General features: G+C 43.9%; 1 protein-coding gene across 3 annotated transcripts in view; it reads right to left on the bottom strand.

Moving 5' to 3' along the window:
• Window positions 1–19055, bottom strand: part of MOCS3 (molybdenum cofactor synthesis 3) — a 152021-nt gene that overhangs the window by 96175 nt on the left and 36791 nt on the right. For all 3 annotated transcript variants that reach the window (XM_056566970.1, XM_056566971.1, XM_056566972.1), the window contains exons 2-3: window positions 17332–17467; window positions 5682–5774 (exon numbers count right to left, since the gene is read on the bottom strand). In XM_056566970.1, coding sequence (XP_056422945.1) covers window positions 5682–5774; window positions 17332–17467 — 229 coding nt within the window. The remainder of the gene's footprint in view (window positions 1–5681; window positions 5775–17331; window positions 17468–19055) is intronic.

Below are 19055 nucleotides of genomic sequence, written 5' to 3'. Positions count from 1 at the left end.
GACGGGGAAAATTTAGCTCCCATCGAAGCTCAGGTGACCTGCAGGAAAAACTTACCATTAAACATAAAAAAATTATGTGAGAGTAAATATTCTATGACATAAATAATATAATCCTGCAGGTCACCGGAGTAAGATGAGTACGTTCGTAAGAACCACCTAACAGAAGATAAGGCCAAATCGTGTGGGATAACTGAATAAAGAGCCGTGACATCGGCTGTAAGCCACATCATGTCATCCTGCCATTTTACATGTTGCATTGCCGATATAAACAAAACAAAAAATATTGGATAGGGAGATGTAAATTAAAAACTAGATTCCTAGATGGTTTAAATCTTAGACACAATGTTATTCTACACTATTAGTGAAAGTTATTATAGAAATAAAATAACGTCAGAATGTGCCCCAAAATACTTGCAACATAGGATGTACTAATAGCACTAATATATTTTATAGTCATCCACATTCCTGTATCTGCATACGTTTTATTGCATTCAACATCTTCCGCGCTTGGTTGCTAGTGACAACGCCAAGTCATGATAATTATTTTAGAGTCATCAACTCGGGGCCGTTCCTAGGCCTTGCACTGAGGGCTGGGTTGCACCAGTCTACCGGGCATGACTAAGAAATTTCCCCCGTAACACAAGAGATATAAAATATATTTATTTATATATATATTTTTTTCCCATTCTTTTTTATATATATTTTATTTTTTATTTTTGTTGACTCAAAACACCCTCTCCTTTTTCTTTGGGTACTTTGCTATTTGTTGTCACTGTCAATCACCAGTGCCATTTTATTTATGGTTATAATAATAATAAAAAAAATTAGTAAAACATATATTTTTATGAATGTTTATACCGTATATACTCGAGTATAAGCCGAGTTTTTCAGCACGATTTTTCGTGCTGTAAACACCCCCCTCGGCTTATACTCGAGTGAACTCTCCACCCGCAGTGGTCTTCAACCTGCGGACCTCCAGAGGTTTCAAAACTACAACTCCCAGCCGATGGCTGCCCGGGCTTGCTGGGAGTTGTAGTTTTGAAACCTCTGGAGGTCCGCAGGTTGAAGACCACTGCGGCTTTCGACATCATCCAGCCCCCTCTCACCCCCTTTAGTTCTGTACAGTACTCACCTCCGCTCGGCGCTGGTCCGGTGCTGCAGGGCTGTCCGGAGAGGTGGTCCGGTGGGATAGTGGTTCCGGGCTGCTATCTTCACCGGGGAGGCCTCTTCTAAGCGCTTCGGGCCCGGCCCCAGAATAGTCACGTTGCCTTGACAACGACGCAGAGGTACGTTCATTGCCAACGTACTTCTGCGTCATTGTCAAGCCAACGCCTCTATTCCGGGCCCGAAGCACGGAGAAGAGGCGCCCCCGGTGAAGATAGCAGCCCGGAACCACTATCCCACCGGACGACCTACTCACCAGACAGTCCTGCAGCACCGGACCAGCGCCGAGCGGAGGTGAGTACTGTACAGAACTAAAGGGGGGTGAGAGGGGGCTGGATGATGTCAAAGCCCTCAGTGGTCTTCAACCTGCGGACCTCCGGAGGTTTCAAAACTACAACTCCCAGCAAGCCCGGACAGCCGATGGCTGCCCGGGCTTGCTGGGAGTTGTAGTTTTGAAACATCTGGAGGTCCGCAGGTTGAAGACCACTGAGGGCGGATGATGAGAAGAGGATGATGAAGGGGGGGGATGATGACAATAGGATGATGAAGGGGGGGGTGTGGGATGATGAAGGGGGGTGGGGATGATGACAAGGGGATGATGAAGGGGGGGGGTGGGATGATGTAGGGGGGTGGGGATGATGACAAGGGGATGATGAAGGGGGGTGGGGATGATGACAAGGGGATGATGACAAGGGGATGATGAAGGGGGGTGGGGATGATGACAAGGGGATGATGAAGGGGGGTGGGGATGATGACAAGGGAATGATGAAGGGGGGGGATGTGTGGGATGATGACAAGGGGATGATGAAGGGGGGGATGTGTGGGATGATGACAAGGGGATGATGACAGGTGGTGATGATGAGGGTCTGGATGATGACAGGCGGTGATGATGATGAGGGTCTGGATGATGACAAGGGGATGATGAAGGGGGGTGGGGATGATGACAAGGGGATGATGAAGGGGGGGATATGTGGGATGATGACAAGGGGATGATGACAGGTGATGATGATGAGGGTCTGGATGATGACAGGCGGTGATGATGATGAGGATGTTAATGACGGGTCTGGATGATGACAGGGGGGGGATGATGTATTTCCCACCCTAGGCTTATACTCGAGTCAATAACTTTTCCTGGGATTTTGGGTTGAAATTAGGGGTCTCAGCTTATACTCGGGTCGGCTTATACTCGAGTATATACGGTATATGCATTTTCTAGGTAGGATAATTATTGTGTGAACTGTGCCCTGCATTTAGATGTTTCAAAGTCATTTGTGAGAAGGAGACAGATGGGTGGAGCAGTGGCAAGTTCATTCTAACAGGTGTATTAATCCACCGATGGAGCCGTCCCTCCCCCCTTCTTCCCTACTTAAACCCTGTCACTGTATCTTAACATTTGTATGACTAAGACCGTACACTAGCGGTCGAAACGCGTCACTTACCTGTACCTGTATTGTTTTTATATAAAAAACTCCTCAATATTCACCGACTTGACAGCGCTGAACCATCTTTCTTCTTTTGCACATGAACCTGGTCTGTCTCGGTCCGAGACGCTGCGGGCTACATCAAGGAGCTGGATACCTTCACACTTGTATCTTTATAATTAGTAAAACATGATTCTAAAAAAATAAGTTTGTAAAAAGTATATAAAATCAAAGCAAACCCCCCCCCCCCCCCCCCCCCCCCCCCCCCCCCCAAAAAAAAAAAAAAAAAATACATTGCGGGCCTAAAAGTCTATAGTATCCGACATTTTTGTTCATATCGAGTCAGAAAACAAAATCATAAATGATCAAAAAGTTTCATCAAAACAAAATACAATGCCATTCCAATAAAAACTATCCCTCATACAGCCCCGTATATAGAAAAATGAAAAAGTTATATGGAATCCAAATAGGGAAATTTTTACGTCTTGTCAACCAAGGTAATTTGGTCTGTACACTACTTTATGGTCAATTCAAACGTACAGTATTCTGCGCAGATTTGATGCACAGGATTTTCTGCTGCAGATTTCAATGTAAACTGAATGACTGAACACAGTTTGAAATCCTGCGTATCAAATCTGCACATAATACTGTGCGTGTGAATAGACCCTTAAAGTGGTACTTTGTCCCTAGACATCTTATCCCCTATCCAAAGGCTAGGGGATAAGATGTCTGATCGTGGGGGATCCAGCCCTGGGACCCTCCTGTCATCTGCGGGCCAGAACCAGGCATTCTGAACATATATGTTCAGAACGAAGGCTTGGGGCTTCCATGTTTGTCACACCACCACAGCAGTCATGCCCCCTTCAATCATGTCTATGGGAGAGGGTGTAACGGCTGTGGAGCAGTCGTACAAAGCTGTCAGGCCCACTCCCATTGCCATGAATAAAGGGGGGGTGACTGTTGTGTCGCTCGTCATCCTGCACGGAGCATAGTGAGGTGCCAGGCAGAGATCGTGGGAGGTCCCTGCGGCCAGAAAACCCTTTGGATAGGGGATAAGATGTCTAGGGGTACCCCTTTAAAGACCAAGCCTTTTCATTTTTCAAATCTGAGATGTATGACTATTAGAGAATAACTCCAGTAATGTTTTGCCAGGACAATAAGGTCAATTCTGACTTTTTTTGTCACAATCTGTACTACATGTACACAGAGTAAGCTGATATCATTTGTAGTCTTTTTAACAATGTAAAAGATCATGACATTTTCAACAAAAAAACGAAACTATTTTTTGCTATTTTAAAAGGGAACCAGTCACTAAGTTTTACCCTATAATGAGTGGCAACACCATGCCTGGATGTCTGCTGGCACGTCTGTAAGTGTGGAGAAAACAACTTTTATAACTGTCACATGCAGTATGTAAATGAGACTTAAGTAGTCACCAGGCAGGAGGCTTGCTGAAGTAGTTACAGATCCCCGGGATGTAATCACACCCATTCAGGCTCTAATCACACCTATCCAAACATAATTGATAGCCTAGCTGTGAGCAATGACATCAGACCCTGACTGAGCTGTTCAATCATACCTAGATAGGAATTTTTTTTTTTGCGCCTGAATGGGCTGATTACAGCCCGGGGCATCGTGATTACATCTTTATAGATGTACCAGCAGACATCGAGGCATGGCAGAATACGTGACATTAAAGGGGTTGTCCGGGAATCGAAAAACAGACCTATTTTCTTTCAAAGACCGCTCCCTGTCTGTCTCCAGGTTGGGTGTGGTTCTGAAGCTCTGTTCCATTTAAGTGAATGGAGCTAAGTAGTAATACCCCACCCAAGGTGGAAACAGACAGGGAGCGGTCTTTAAAGGAGTTGTCCAGGAATCAAAAAACAGACCTATTTTCTTTCAAAGTGGTACTCTGCCCCTAGACATCTTATCCCCTATAATCTGGTGCATGGAGCAAGCTTTGCTCCGTGCCTGATGATTGGCTATGGAGGGGCTGGAGGATTATGCTGTCACGGCCCCACCTCTCGTGATGTCAGGTCCCGCCCCCTTAATGTAATGTTATGGGAGCTCGCTCCGTGCACCAAATGATAGGGGGTGCTGTAAGGAGAGATCGCAGGGGTAGATAGGGGATAAGATGTCTAGGGGCATAGAACCCTTTTAATCTCTATTAAATAGTACATTTTGTTTTTATGTGCTAAGCAAGGTTCACAGAAACTAAGAGGTGATAGGTGCCCCCCCCCCCCCCCCCATAACCCCATTTAAAAAACTAGACCCTTAAGGTTTTCACCGGGGATATAGTGAGTAGTGACAAGAGTAAAAGTTGCTGAGTTTTCTATAGTCATCAATCAGATTGCCTTTTAAAAGTGAAAAAAGTACCTTTTCCTCTTGACAGGATTTGATACATTTCCCTCCCTATTTTTGTGTCAGTTTACTTCAGTCCCAGCAGTGCAGCAGGCACCAGCTTGCTGTGATGAGACACAGAGCCCTGCTACCATTTTGTGGAGTGTTGCTGGAGAGATAAAGGGAGTTCCCGCCGTCAAACCACTTACAGCTTGTGGCCACTTTCGAGCATATAAGTAACACCCTAAAATGGGGAAACTTCTCTATATAGCCAATGAACGATATTTAGAAAATTAAATAGGTGGGTGAAAGGGAAAAGATGCGCTATGGGTTTAATTCTCTGGAGTATTTCTTTAAGGGGTTAAAAGTAGTACAATAATGCGAAAATGATGTAAACATGGGTATCATGTAATTAAATTGGCCCACAGAATAAAGCTAACATGTCAGTGTTACCTTAAAGTGCACTGCGTAAAAACGAAACCCCCAAAATTTAGCAGCCATGATACTCCCAATAACTTCAAATCAGAGAGCAACCAAGTGGAAGTAATGAAGTAATGCGTAATTTCCTCCCTGCTGGGTTTTTCACAGTGACACTGTATGGTTTTTGATATGGAAATTGGAGCAGTTTCTGCGTCATCACAATGGCATCACAATGGTATCACTTAATGGCATCACAATGACTCACAAAGTGCAAGAGAAAACACGAACAAACAAATGCATAACGTAAGAAGTAGATCTAATGTCAGATATTATTACCTATTCCAGCTGCAGCCAAATATTGAGCTAATGGGCATCCCAGACCTCCACAGCCTATTATTAACACAGATGCTCCTGATAACTTCAGTTGACCTGGAAAAAATATTAAAACAAAAATATACAGTAAACCATTGTAAATGCTGTTGTTCTTCAAGGCAGAAGAGGCAGAAAAATAAGTGACAAGAACGCAAAAGTAAAAACTAGAATACTTCTGTTTCCCGTCATCCTTTCAAATACCTTTTATCAGAAAATGTAAAACCAAGGACTATATATTGTGATCACAGTCATGAATACTAAGTCAGTCACGCATTTAATTAATAAAGTATATCCATAGTGTTAGGGGATGCCTGCTGCTGGCATCACCCATGTAGCACAAGGTTAACCACAAGGTTAGAAAATTTGAAAAGTACATTTTTTTTAATGTGCTATGCACGGTTTGCAGAAATTTGAAGGTGGTAGAGCATAGGAACCCCCCCCAAATTACCCCATTTTAAAAACTAGACCGCTCAAGATATTTGCTAGGGGGTACAGTGAGTATGTTAACACTATAGTTATTTGGCAGAAATTATTACAAAGTCAATGTAAAAAATTTGAAATTTGCATTTTTTCACAAATGCATCATTTGTGGGGCATATTGTACATCACTTCTGATATTGGAAGAAATTTACCCTATATTTTATGAAGCTGCTCGGCCCATGTTTGGAAATACCCACGCTTAGGCCATATATGGTTCCTTGGCTGCGTGGTAAGACTCAGAAGGAGAGGAGCGCCATTTGGCTTTCAGGGCATCATTTTAGGCCGAATGGATTATGGGCCGCACTTCATGCCTGCAAAGGGTTTTACCTGCCAGAACCATACAGAACCCCCACAAGTGACCCCCTTTTGGAAACTACACCCCTCAAGGAACATAACAAGGGGTACAGTGAGCCTTAACACCCCATAGGTGTTTAACGACTTTTTGTTAAAGTTAGATGTATAAATAAAAGAAAAAAAATTCTCACTAAAATGCAGTTTTTCCCCAAATTTTACATTTTTACAAGGGGTAATAGGAGAAAATGGCCCCCAAAATTTTTAACCCCATTTCTACTGAGTATGGAACTGCCCCATATGTGGATGCAAAGTGCTCTGTGGGCGAACTACAATGCTCAGAAGAGAAGGAGCGCCATTGAGCTTTTGGAGAAAATATGGTTGGAATAGAAGTCGGGGGGCCATGTGCATTTACAAAGCCCCCCCGTGGTGCCAGAACAATGGACCCCTCCAACAGGTGACCCCATTTTGGAAACTACACTCCTCACAGAATTTATTAAGGGGTGCAGTGAGCATTTATACCGCACTGGCGTTTCACAGATCTTTGGAACAGTGGGCTGGGCAAATGAAAATTTTAATTTTTCATTTTCACGCACCACTGTTCCAAAAATCTGTCAGACACCTGTGTGGTGTAAATGCTCACTGTACCCCTTATTAAATTCTGTGAGGGGCGTAGCTTCCAAAATGGGTTCACATGTGGGGGGGGGGCACTGTTCTGGCACTATGGGGGCTTTGTAAACACACATGGCCTTCAATTTCGGACACATTCTCTCTCCAAAATCCCAATGGCGCTCCATCTCTTCTGAACATTGTAATTCACCCACAGAGCACTTTACATCCACATATGGGGTATGTCCTTACTCAGAAGAAATGGGGTTACACATTTTGGAGGGCTTATTTCCTATTCTCCCTTGTGAAAATGAAAAATTTTGGGTAACACCGGTATTTTAGTGAAAACTTTTTTTTCTTCATTTTCAAATCCAACTTTAACGAAAATTCCTCAAACACCTGTGGGGTGTTAAGGCTCACTATACCCCTTGTACCATTCTTTGAGGGGTGTAGTTTCCAAAATGGGTCACATGTGGGTATTTATTGTTTTGCGTTTATGTCAGAACAGTTGCAAAATCAGCCACCCCTGTGCAAATCACCAATTTAGGCCTCAAATGTACATGGTGCACTCTCACTCCTGAGCCTTGTTGTGCGTCCGCAGAACATTTCATGCCCACATATGGGGTATTTCTGCACTCAGGAGAAATTGCGTTACAAATTGTGGGGGGCCTTTTTTTCTTTTTACCGCTTGTGAAAATTAAAAGTATGGGGCAACACCAGCATGTTAGTGTAAAAAATTTAATTTTTTTACACTAACATGCTGGTGTAGACCCCAACTTTACCTTTTCATAAGGGGTAAAAGGAGAAAAAGACCCCCAAACTGTGTAGGGGTATATGTATTGTTTTACTTTTTCTTTTATATTGTGTAGGCGTAGTGTAGTGTTTTTTTTTTAGCATACATTCACACGGTTGGGTTTACAGTGAGTTTCTCGCTGGGAGTTTGAGCTGCGGCGGAAAATTTGCCAAATCTCAAACTTGCAGCACAAAACTCACTGTAAACCCGCCCGTGTGAATGTACATGGGGGGGGGGAGGCGCAATGCTCCAGCTGTTACAAAACTACAACTCCCAGCATGCACTGACAGACCAAACATGCTGGGTGTTGTAGTTATGCAACAGCTGGAGGCACTTTGGTTGCGCAACACAGAGTTTGTTACTTAACTTAGTGTTTTGCAACTAGTGTGCCTCCAGCTGTTGCAAAACTAGTACTCCCAGCAAGTAGTCTCTCAGTGCATGCTGGGAATTGTATTTTTGACACAGCTGGATGCACATTGGTTGCGAAACACTGAGTTAGGACACAAACTCCGATTCACAACCAATGTGTCTCCAGCTGTTGAAAAACTGCAATAATCAGCATGCATTGACAGCCGAAGGGCATGCTGGGAGTTGTAGTTATGCAATAGCTGGATGCACACTTTTTCATCGAAAAAGCATAACTACAACTCCCAGCATGCACAGACTACCAAAGGGCATGCTGGGAGTTGTAGTTGGAACTCCAGCTGTTGCAAAACTACAACTCCTGCTGTATCCTGCCGCCTGCACCACTGGGACCATCATTGCTGCTGCCGCCGGGACCATCGCCGCTGCAGTTCTTGAGGGGACCCCCTGCCAGACGAGGGCAAAGGTAGGAGACCCCCGCTGGCGTCGATCTCCGCCCAGCATTACAGTGATTGATCAGTCGTTCCGCTCGATCAATCACGTGATCGTGAGGCAGCACCTGTGCCACCTCACTGCTGGGTCATTAAGGGGTTAATGCTTTGGAATACTTAGTATTCCAAAGCATTGCAGATATATGCTGCTTGCTAGTTTGCCTCTGGCACGTCCTGACAGGCAATAACCGGGGCATTCCTGGGGGTCCTTGTAAAGACCCCCGGCTGCCCAGGTAAGCAGCAGCCAGAGGGAGCACAGTAATAGAGAGAGGGAGCAGTAGTAAGAGACAGAGGGAGCCCGACCGCGGCTGTAAGGGTTAAACTGCCGGGAACAAAGTTGTCTTTGGTCCCGGCAGTACGGCAGGTCCCCGCCCGCCGGGGATCACACACAGCACCCCGCAATCGCACTGTGGGGTGCTGCAGGGGTGAAAGATGGAGCTCCCTCCCTCTGTCATAACACTTACAGCCCGCGGTCACTTCTGACCGCGGATGTAAGGGTTAAACTGTAAGGACCACTCTGATTGCTACCGGGGCGAGGACCAGTGACCCTCAGCTGTCTGTGACAGCGAGCGTCACCCGATTGTCACCACTGTTTAGGGGTGGTGACAGTTACAACCAAGGACGAGTATAGACGTCCTGGTGTCGGCACACCCGCCAAACAGGAAGTCTATACTCGTCCTTGGTCACTATCGGGTTAAAGTAGAGTAGGTCATGAAAAAAAACAATAAAACATGTAAGTGTAAAAAAACGCAGATTTTCATTTTTCTCCTCCACTTTGCTGCAATTCTTGTGAAACACCTAAAGAGTTAACACACTTTTTGAATGTCATTTTGAAAATGTTGAGGGGTGTAGTTTCTATAATGGGGTCATTTATGGGGTATTTCTCACAGAAAGGCCCCTCAAATCCAGTTCAAACTTAACTGGTCCCTGAAAAATTCAGATTTTAAAATTTTCATGAAAATTATGAAAATTGCTGCTACAATTTGAGTCCCTCTAATGTCTTCAAAAAGTAAAAATAGGTTAATTTTATAATGCCAACATAAAGTAGACATATTGTAATTGTGAATCAATATAACAGTTATTTGGAATATCCATTTTCCTTAGAAGCAGAGAGTTTCATGAAATTTGGGGATTTTTCACCAAGAAATGATGCAAGTAACGACAAAAATTTACCACTGTGTTAAACTAGAATACGTCACGAAAAAACAAATCTCGGAATCAGAATAATCGGTAAAAGCATCCCAGAGTTATTAATGCATAAAATGACAGTGGTCAGAATTGCAAAAAAAAAAGGCTCAGTCCTTAAGGTGAAAAAGACCTCAGTCCTTAAAGGGCTACTCCGCCCCTAGACATCTTATCCCCTATCCAAAGGATAGGGGATAAGATGTCAGATCGCCGGGGTCCCGCTGCTGCAACACCCCGCTATCATTACTGCTCAGAGCGAGATCGCTCTGCACCTAATGACGGGCAATACAGGGGCCGGAGCATAGTTACGTCACGGCCAGCCCCGTCAATACAAGTCTATGGGAGGGGGCGTGGTCGCCACGCCCCCTGCCATAGACTTGCATTAAGGGGACGGGCCGTGATGTCATGAGGGGCGGAGCCATGATGTCACTTTGCTCCGGCCCCTGTATCGCCCGTCATTACACACAGAGCGAACTCTCTCTGTGCAGTAATGATGGAAGGGTCCCCCGCAGCGGGACCGGGGCGATCTAACATCTTATCCCCTATCCTTTGGATAGGGGATAAGATGCCAGGGGCGGAGTACCCCTTTAACCCCTTAAGGACGCAGGACGTAAATGTATGTCCTGGTGAGGTGGTACTTAACGCACCAGGACGTACATTTACGTCCTGTGCATAACCGCGGGCATCGGAGCGATGCCCGTGTCATGCACGGCTGATCCCGGCTGCTGATCGCAGCCAGGGACCCGCCAGCAATGGCCGACGCCCGCGATCTCGCGGGCGTCCGCCATTAACCCCTCAGGTGCCGGGATCAATACAGATCGGCAGTGCGCGATTTGAATGAATGATCGGATCGCCCGCAGCGCTGCTGCGGGGATCCGATCATTCATAACGCCGCATGGAGGTCCCCTCTCCTTCCTCCGTCCGGCTCCCGGCATCTCCTGCTCTGGTCTGTGATCGAGCAGACCAGAGCAGAAGATCGCCGATAACACTGATCTGTTCTATGTCCTATACATAGAACAGATCAGTATTAGCAATCATGGTATTGCTATGAATAGTCCCCTATGGGGACTATTCAAGTGTAAAAAAAAAAAGTAAAAAAATGTAAAAGTAAAAAAGTAAAAAAAGTGAAAAATCCCCTCCCCCAATAAAAAAGTAAAACGTCAGTTTTTTCCTATTTTACCCCCAAAAAGCGTAAAAATTTTTTTTATACACATATTTGGTATCGCCGCATGAGTAAATGTCTGAACTATTAAAATAAAATGTTAATGATCCCGTACAGTGAACGGCGTGAACGGAAAAAAAAAAAAAGTCCAAAATTCCTACTTTTTTAAAACATTTTATTAAAAAAAAAATTATAAAAAATTTATTAAAAGTTTTTTATATGCAAATGTGGTATCAAAAAAAAGTACAGATCATGGTGCAAAAAATTAGCCCCCATACCGCCGCTTATACGGAAAAATAAAAAAGTTAGAGGTCATCAAAATAAAGGGATTATAAACGTACTAATTTGGTTAAAAAGTTTGTGATTTTTTTTAAGCGCAACAATAATATAAAAGTATGTAATAATGGGTATCATTTTAATCATATTGACCCTCAGAATAAAGAACACACGTCATTTTTACCATAAATTGTACGGCGTGAAAACGAAACCTTTCAAAATTAGCAAAATTGCGTTTTTCGTTTTAATTTCCCCACAAAAATAGTGTTTTTTGGTTGCGCCATACATTTTATGATATAATGAGTGATGTCATTACAAAGGACAACTGGTCGCGCAAAAAACAAGCCCTCATACTAGGCTGTGGATGAAAATATAAAAGAGTTATGATTTTTAGAAGGCGAGGAGGAAAAAATGAAAACGTAAAAATTAAATTGTCCGAGTCCTTAATGGCCAAAATGGGCTGAGTCCTTAAGGGGTTAAGGGGTTATCCAGGAAAAAAATTTTTTTTGATATATCAACTGGCTCCAGAAAGTAATTTGTAAATTTTGTAAATTACGTCAATTAAAAAAATCTGCACCTCACACTGGGGCTCAGCTGATTTCAGTAGCCGGGGGCCGCTGCTCAGGGGGGGTAGCGGCGGGTGTGTATGTATGATGTTTCTGTATGTATGTATGATGTGTCTGTATGATGTGTCTGTATGTATGATGTGTGTCTGTATGTAATGTTTGATATGGGGGCAGTGGCCAGTGTATGTATGATATGTGTATGACTGTATGTATGTTTTGTACAGGGGCAGACTGAGACGTTGGGCAGTGCCCAAGGGCCCGTATCACGGGGGGGGGGGGGGGGGGGGGGGGGAGCTGCTGCCAGTTGTGCCATCTAGATTTTTTTTATAAAAATTTTTAGTAGCTTCTGGCCACCCGTACTAAATTGCACCACCAGAATCCCACCCCTTCATACTCGCTGCCAACCAAGAGCCCCACGGATGCACTCAAACACGCCTGAACCAAAACTACAACTTCCAGGATGTTGCACCATAACATAAACTGTAGAACTATAAAATGACACATGCTGGGAGTTGTAGTTTTGGTTTGGGTCAGCTGCAGAGCCATAGGCAGCATCAGGGCATGCTGGGTGCTGTAGTTACTAACTGCAATTCCCAGTATTCCTTGACACAGACTATGGCTCTGCAGCTGACATGAACCAAAACTACAACTCCCAGCATGTTCCACAATAACCTTAACTGTACTACTACACAGTGCAATATTCTGCAGCACCCACACAACCATAGGCTGTATCAGGGCATGCTGGGTGTTGTAGTTATCTAGTAACTAAATGCAACTTCAAGCATTTTCTGACACATAAATTAGAGTAAATAAAATGCACCACATTAACTGGAGAAGCAGAACACACTCCCAAAAACACAGCGCTGTTCAGTGTTGTCCAATCAAAAGACTCCTATGAAGTCCCTATGAAGACTAAAAAATAGTGATTCAAATATTTTCAAAAGTGCGTAAATGTGTGAATGAGCCACTTTCCTAATAAGTTTCCAATTTTCTTTAAATAAAAATAATGTAAAAAATAAACATAAGTAATATCGCTGCATGTGGAAATGTCCAGACTATTAAAATATGATGTTAATTAAACCGTACGGTGAACGGTGTAAATGTAAAAAATTTTAAAAAATTGCTCAATTTTGGGCACTTCATATGAGAATTTTTTTTTTTTATAAGGTGATCAAAAAGTTACCTCTGAACATATATGGTTCCGATAAAAATTACAGATCACGGCACATAAGATTGCCCTCATACATCCCTGTATATGGAAAAATTGGAGTTATAGGGGTCAGATGGGGGGCTTGCCTCGGGCGTAAAAGGAGCTAGCTACATCTCTCCCGCTGCTAATAGCCTGGCATGCTGCGATCACCGTGGCCGCTATTAAACCATTAGATCATCGCTGTCTAAGTTGACAGCAGTGTCTAAAGGGATCTTATAACCATCCCTGGTGGTCTCGTGGTTGAAATTATTTTATCTACCAGGACAAGTGGATTTTCTTGAGGGACAAGTAGATTGTGTTCCGCTTTAGTCCCTTGGACAAGTAGTTTTTTTTTTTTAATTTCCACATAACTATATAGGTCCATGTTAGGGGTCTCCCAATGATTACAGATCTCTGCGAACACCTCCGTGTGAATCAACTATTTGTGCAGCTTAAGTAGTCCATGTAGTGGACATATCTGTAGTGGGAAGCTCTGCTCAGGACAAAGTACAGAAAAACCTCCATCATGGCTGACTTGCTTCGAATGGCACCTTGACGGATTATGTAAGCCAAAGCCATAACACTGTCTGCCAAAAACTGAAGGGGAAGACGAATGGTAAGGGTGACAATGGAATAGAGCGAAGGGCACAGCTTTAATGGAGAGCAATTTTCTTCCCAACACCTGCATGCATAAGCATAGGGTGGGTGGAGAGGGCTGCCATAGAGTCTTAATCCCAGAGAACAGCACTGACTAATTGTCCTTGAGAAGCAAGATATTAGATTTTTAAATGCAACCACAGAAAGACAATAGACTGTGTGCAGGACAGGTTAGACTTGGCATTGTTGTCCAGGCAAAGTAACTGTAGTGTGATCTTGAGGGTCTCCAGGTACTGGGCATTAGTCGGCAAGATTTTTTTTCCCTTTAGTAGCAGCAGCCTAGCTCACTTCCCGGCTATACAGTCGGGGAAAGAACTGGCAAAAACGCCTCATTATTAGATGGCGGGCAAAATTATGACAGCTGCATTGTACTACTGGAGGTCAAGATAAGGTTAGAGGGCTACACTATACACACAGCCAAGGTTCTATCTGCATCCTGTAAAGCCCCAACAGGTGTGGCTCCGATGTGACACTTACCAGTTTGGCTTTGGGCAAACTTAGGAGTGGAGCCCATGGTTTTCAACCTTTATCTCACTCCATGATGCAAAAGCTGGATCTTAGCTGCAGGAGAGACACCAGGTCACAAGAGTAGTCCCGCAGCTGGCCAGGCATGTCGGAACATCCTGGTGCCAAGCACTGGGGACACAGGCAGGTGGGACGAGCTGAAACTTAAATGGGCACTGTCTGTCCCATCAGACAGGAGAGAGCACAAAGGAGTGCTAGCCCACCCTAACTTACTGGACTTTGTCCTTACCTATGCTTTAGCTTGGACAAAGCCATGGTTTTATATGCCACAATTTCTATAAAAAAGGAAAATGTTGTTATTCATTAAGCCATACATCCTGTAGTGTGTATTATGCTTAACATTACCTCTTATGCTACATATTGCTAACTGCTCATTCTGCAATGACATTTTGAAGGAGTGTTTAGGCTATATGCTAGCATCTGGTTTGCATGTATTTATATGAATGTGGACAGTCCCATTTTTATTCCATTCCTGATTATTGTATAGCTGGTGTATTATAGTTTATATTTGTACCAGTGCCATCTATACCAATCCAGTTAAGTGTATCCTTGTTTATACTGTTTTAGGCTTTAGATCCACTCTATTAATTGCAGTTGCTTCAGGATTTCTAACTGTACATTCTGTTGACATAGACTATGACTGACAGCTGGGTGAGTATTCTATATATGACTTAACATCTAATATATGCACTGTAATTTATGCACTCTTAAGATACTCTGGGGGAATATTTTTTTGCTGTCCAGCTAAGGGGATATAATTTGGTTACCCTGTCTGAGGTATATTGGATCTATTTGTTTTTGGATGAGTGCCAATGGAATCTCCTTGTTCTACAGTAGTAGATCCCTACAATAATTGATCAGATTGTTTTCCCCTCCGTTCTGTGTTTAATAAGGGTTTAATAGGGACTCCAGGTTAGACTCATTTGTAGAGTTGTCCTTGTTAGGATGAGAACACTGGTGCTAGATAGTGTTTTAACTGTTGATAGGGTCATTTAGGGACAGGGGAGGAGCTTTATCAAAACCTGTGTAGAGGAAAAGTGATGCATTTGCCCAGAGCAAAAATGTATGGTGGAATCTGGTTGCTGCGCAACCACTGAGCAACCGCTCCCATTATCCACATATAGATCTATAGGCTGTAAACCAGGGGTCCTCAAACTATAACCCGCGGGCCACATGCGGCCCGCCGAGGACATTTATTCGGCCCGCGGCTGCCTGGGACATTTTCGGGACACAGGGATGCGCTCTCGGAGACCCCGCGTTTACTTTAAAAACGCAGGTGCTGTCGGGACGGTGGCGCACGCAGGGACATCACTGACGCAGTGCGTGCTCCCATAGCAACGGAGCGCGGAGGAGCGGGGCAGCGATAAGGACGTGCACTGGCCAGCTAGGTAAGTGTTACCAGCAGCACGTCAGCTTAGGTGCTCCCACCACCGCTCCTTCAGTCCCGGGACTTACTGCTATGTCCGGACCGGAGGAGCGGTGGTCGGAGCACTGAAGTGGGGCAGAACACAGGCATACAGCCTCCAGCCATACACTGTATGGCTGGAGGCTGGATGTCTGTGGGGGAACATTATCCTGCACCTAATGTGGGGGAACTGTACTGCCAACCCTAATGTGGGGGAACTGTACTGCCAACCCTAATGTGGGGGAACTGTACTGCCAACCCTAATGTGGGGGAACTGTACTGCCAACCCTAATGTGGGGGAACTGTACTGCCAACCCTAATGTGGGGGAACTGTACTGCCAACCCTAATGTGGGGGAACTGTACTGCCAACCCTAATGTGGGGGAACTGTACTGCCAACCCTAATGTGGGGGAACTGTACTGCCAACCCTAATGTGGGGGAACTGTACTGCCAACCCTAATGTGGGGAAACTGTACTGCCAACCCTAATGTGGGGAAACTGTACTGCCAACCCTAATGTGGGGGAACTGTACTGCCAACCCTAATGTGGGGGAACTGTACTGCCAACCCTAATGTGGGGGAACTGTACTGCCAACCTAATGTGGGGGGATCTATACTGCCAACCTAATGTGGGGGGAACTGTGCTGCGTACTTAAACTGGTAGTCCACTAATAAGATATATAAGTCTGCATAGGAATTTGTTCATGTTTTGTTATCTATAGTCCGGCCCTCCAACGGTCTGAGGGACCGTGAACTGGCCCCCTGTTTAAAAAGTTTGAGGACCCCAGCTGTAAACAGTCCAGGAGGCACAGGTAATTGCTACAGGACAATTACTAACCCCTGCAGTCTCCTCTGAACCCAGTCACCCATCAACCAAGCCACAGAGACGTTCTATGCCGGCAGGCTACACTCTGGGGATATATGAGGTGTAATCAGCATTTAGCATTATGTTCTATTCCATAATTCACTTCCCCCTAGATAACAGAGCCATGCTGTGTTGGGAACTTCTTGCATGTCAGTTTCCAACACTGAAGGATACATGGCTCCCAGTATGAATAGATAAAGAGCCAGAGCTCCATTCAGGCAATAGCTTTCACCTCATTGTAAGCACTTTGTAAACCCTTTCTTACCTTCGGTTAGGTCTCTTGGCCAGGGGGTAGGATTTATGGATGGATGGTTGACCCAAACCAAAACTACAACCCCCAGCAATTCACAGTGCAACATGAGGAGAGTTGTAGTTTTTGCTTTGGTTTGGGTCAGCTGCAGAGCCTTAGGGTATATTAACACAAACAGTATCCTATGTATCCTATATATTATACAAAACAGTATAAAAAAAAGGGGGTGGGGCAGGTTGTTTCAATTTTCGGTTTTGGCCCAAAATCTTCATTTTGGTGTACCACTCGTCTGCAGGTCGTGTATAGAATCAGGGCCCTGTTCTGGGGAGATTGGACCCCTGTGATAAAAATCCACAGGAAAAGGGATATGGACAAGCCTTTGAATACAAACAGTCACCAACAAGATGTAGGCGATAGAGGTCAGCTGCTAAGGACCAGTGGCATAAATGTATGGCACAGTGATAATGTAAATACAAAAAAGCTGTACAATAGAAACACAGATACTTGCCTTTAACACCAAATTCAGGTAAAACAAGTTGCCTGCTATATCTTAGAATGTCGGCATTGGTAAGAGAAGTTTTTACAATTTCAACCAATTTTTCATCTACATCGTGCAGCTTTGGTGCTGATGTGCAGTTGTTATCCTGGAGAAATATAAAAAGAGCATTAATATAGCAAGGTATTTTAATTATCAAGCTACAAAGATTTATACAGAGACAGAGCACTCCGATGTCTTCAGGTATACTTGCACATATCTGTGGTTTTACAAAACTAATATACAAATACTGAACACATGGCATATTTTTGGGGTAACTTTCAGTTAAGTATGTGAAATGGGGGACATATTCAAAGACCTGGTTATTTATGTTACAGTAATCTTAATTTACTGCCGGCAGTATGGAGGACAATTTTTGTATTCTGGAGTTCTCCTTTAAAGGGGTTCTCAGGTGGAAATTTTTATTTTCTTTTTTAAATCAACTGGTGCCAGAAAGTTTAAATGATTTGTAAATTACTTTTATTTAAAAATCTTAATCCTTTCAGTATTTATCAGGTGCTGTATACTCCAGAGATACTTCTTTTCTTTTTGAATTTCATTTCTGTCTGAGCACAGTGCTCTCTGCTGACAGGAACAGTCGAGAGCAGGATAGGTGATTTGCTTCTGTTCTGGAAAGTTCCTGACATGGACAGAGATGTCAGCAGAGAGCGCTGTGGTCAGTAACTTACAAATCTGTTTCGCTTTCTGGCACCAGTTCATAAAAAATAAAAAATAATTAAATGTTTTCCACCGGAGTACCCGTTTTACGCCTGATCCCGTTACCAGTGTTTTAAGCGTGCTCATGACCTAAGCATGCTTCAAACCCGGTGGGTCCTGACTGCTATCAGCAGCCAGGACCAACGGTTAATGTGGGGCATTACCGATCGGGCTGATGCCCGGCATTAACCTTTTAGATGCTGAATTGCTGTTGATCACGACGTCTAAATGTGAGCCAGGGAAAAAAAAATGACCTGGGGCATGAAAGGGTTAAAGGGGTACTCAGGTGGAAAACTTATTTATTTTTTATTTTTAATCAACTGGTGCCAGAAAGTTAAACAGATTAGAAAATTACTTCTACTTAATCAGATGCTGAATACTCCACAGTTTGGAGATTACAGTGCAGTGGTCTCTAAAACTGTAGCCCTCCGGATGTTGCAAAACTGCAAATGCCACCATGCCCAAACAGCTGTCTCAGCATGCAGGGAGTTGTAGTTGCGTACCTCCAGCTATTGCACAACTACATCTCCCAGCATGCCCTTCGGCGATCAGTACATGCTGGGAGTTGTAATGTTGCAACAGCTGGAGTCACACTGGTTGGAAAACGCTGAGTTCGGGTGCATGCGCAGCACGTTTTTGGAATACAGTTCCCGTATCAGGTTTTTGTTTAAAAAACTGATTCCTCAAAACCTGACTAAACTGTATCAAAACATGTGTACAGATTTCAACCTTTTAAAAACCGAACACGGTTTGAAAAATTATGTCCAGTTGCTTCAGTTTTTTTAAGAAAAAAAAAAGATAAGTTTTTAACTTTTCACTCCATTTTGAATAAAGTTTCACTTGTTTGTTTGAAATTCCCAAAAACTGTGCAAAGTTAAAAACCATATGGTGAAAACCGGATGGAACCATACGCACATACGGTTTCTGTACGGTTCTCATTGACTCGCATGTAAAAAAAAATACCATATACAGTTTAATAT

Source organism: Hyla sarda, chromosome 3 (assembly GCF_029499605.1).
Source record: "Hyla sarda isolate aHylSar1 chromosome 3, aHylSar1.hap1, whole genome shotgun sequence".
Taxonomy (NCBI): Eukaryota; Metazoa; Chordata; class Amphibia; order Anura; family Hylidae; genus Hyla; species Hyla sarda.
The sequence above is the reverse complement of the archived record's forward strand: the minus strand, read 5'-3'. Positions and strand labels throughout refer to the sequence as shown.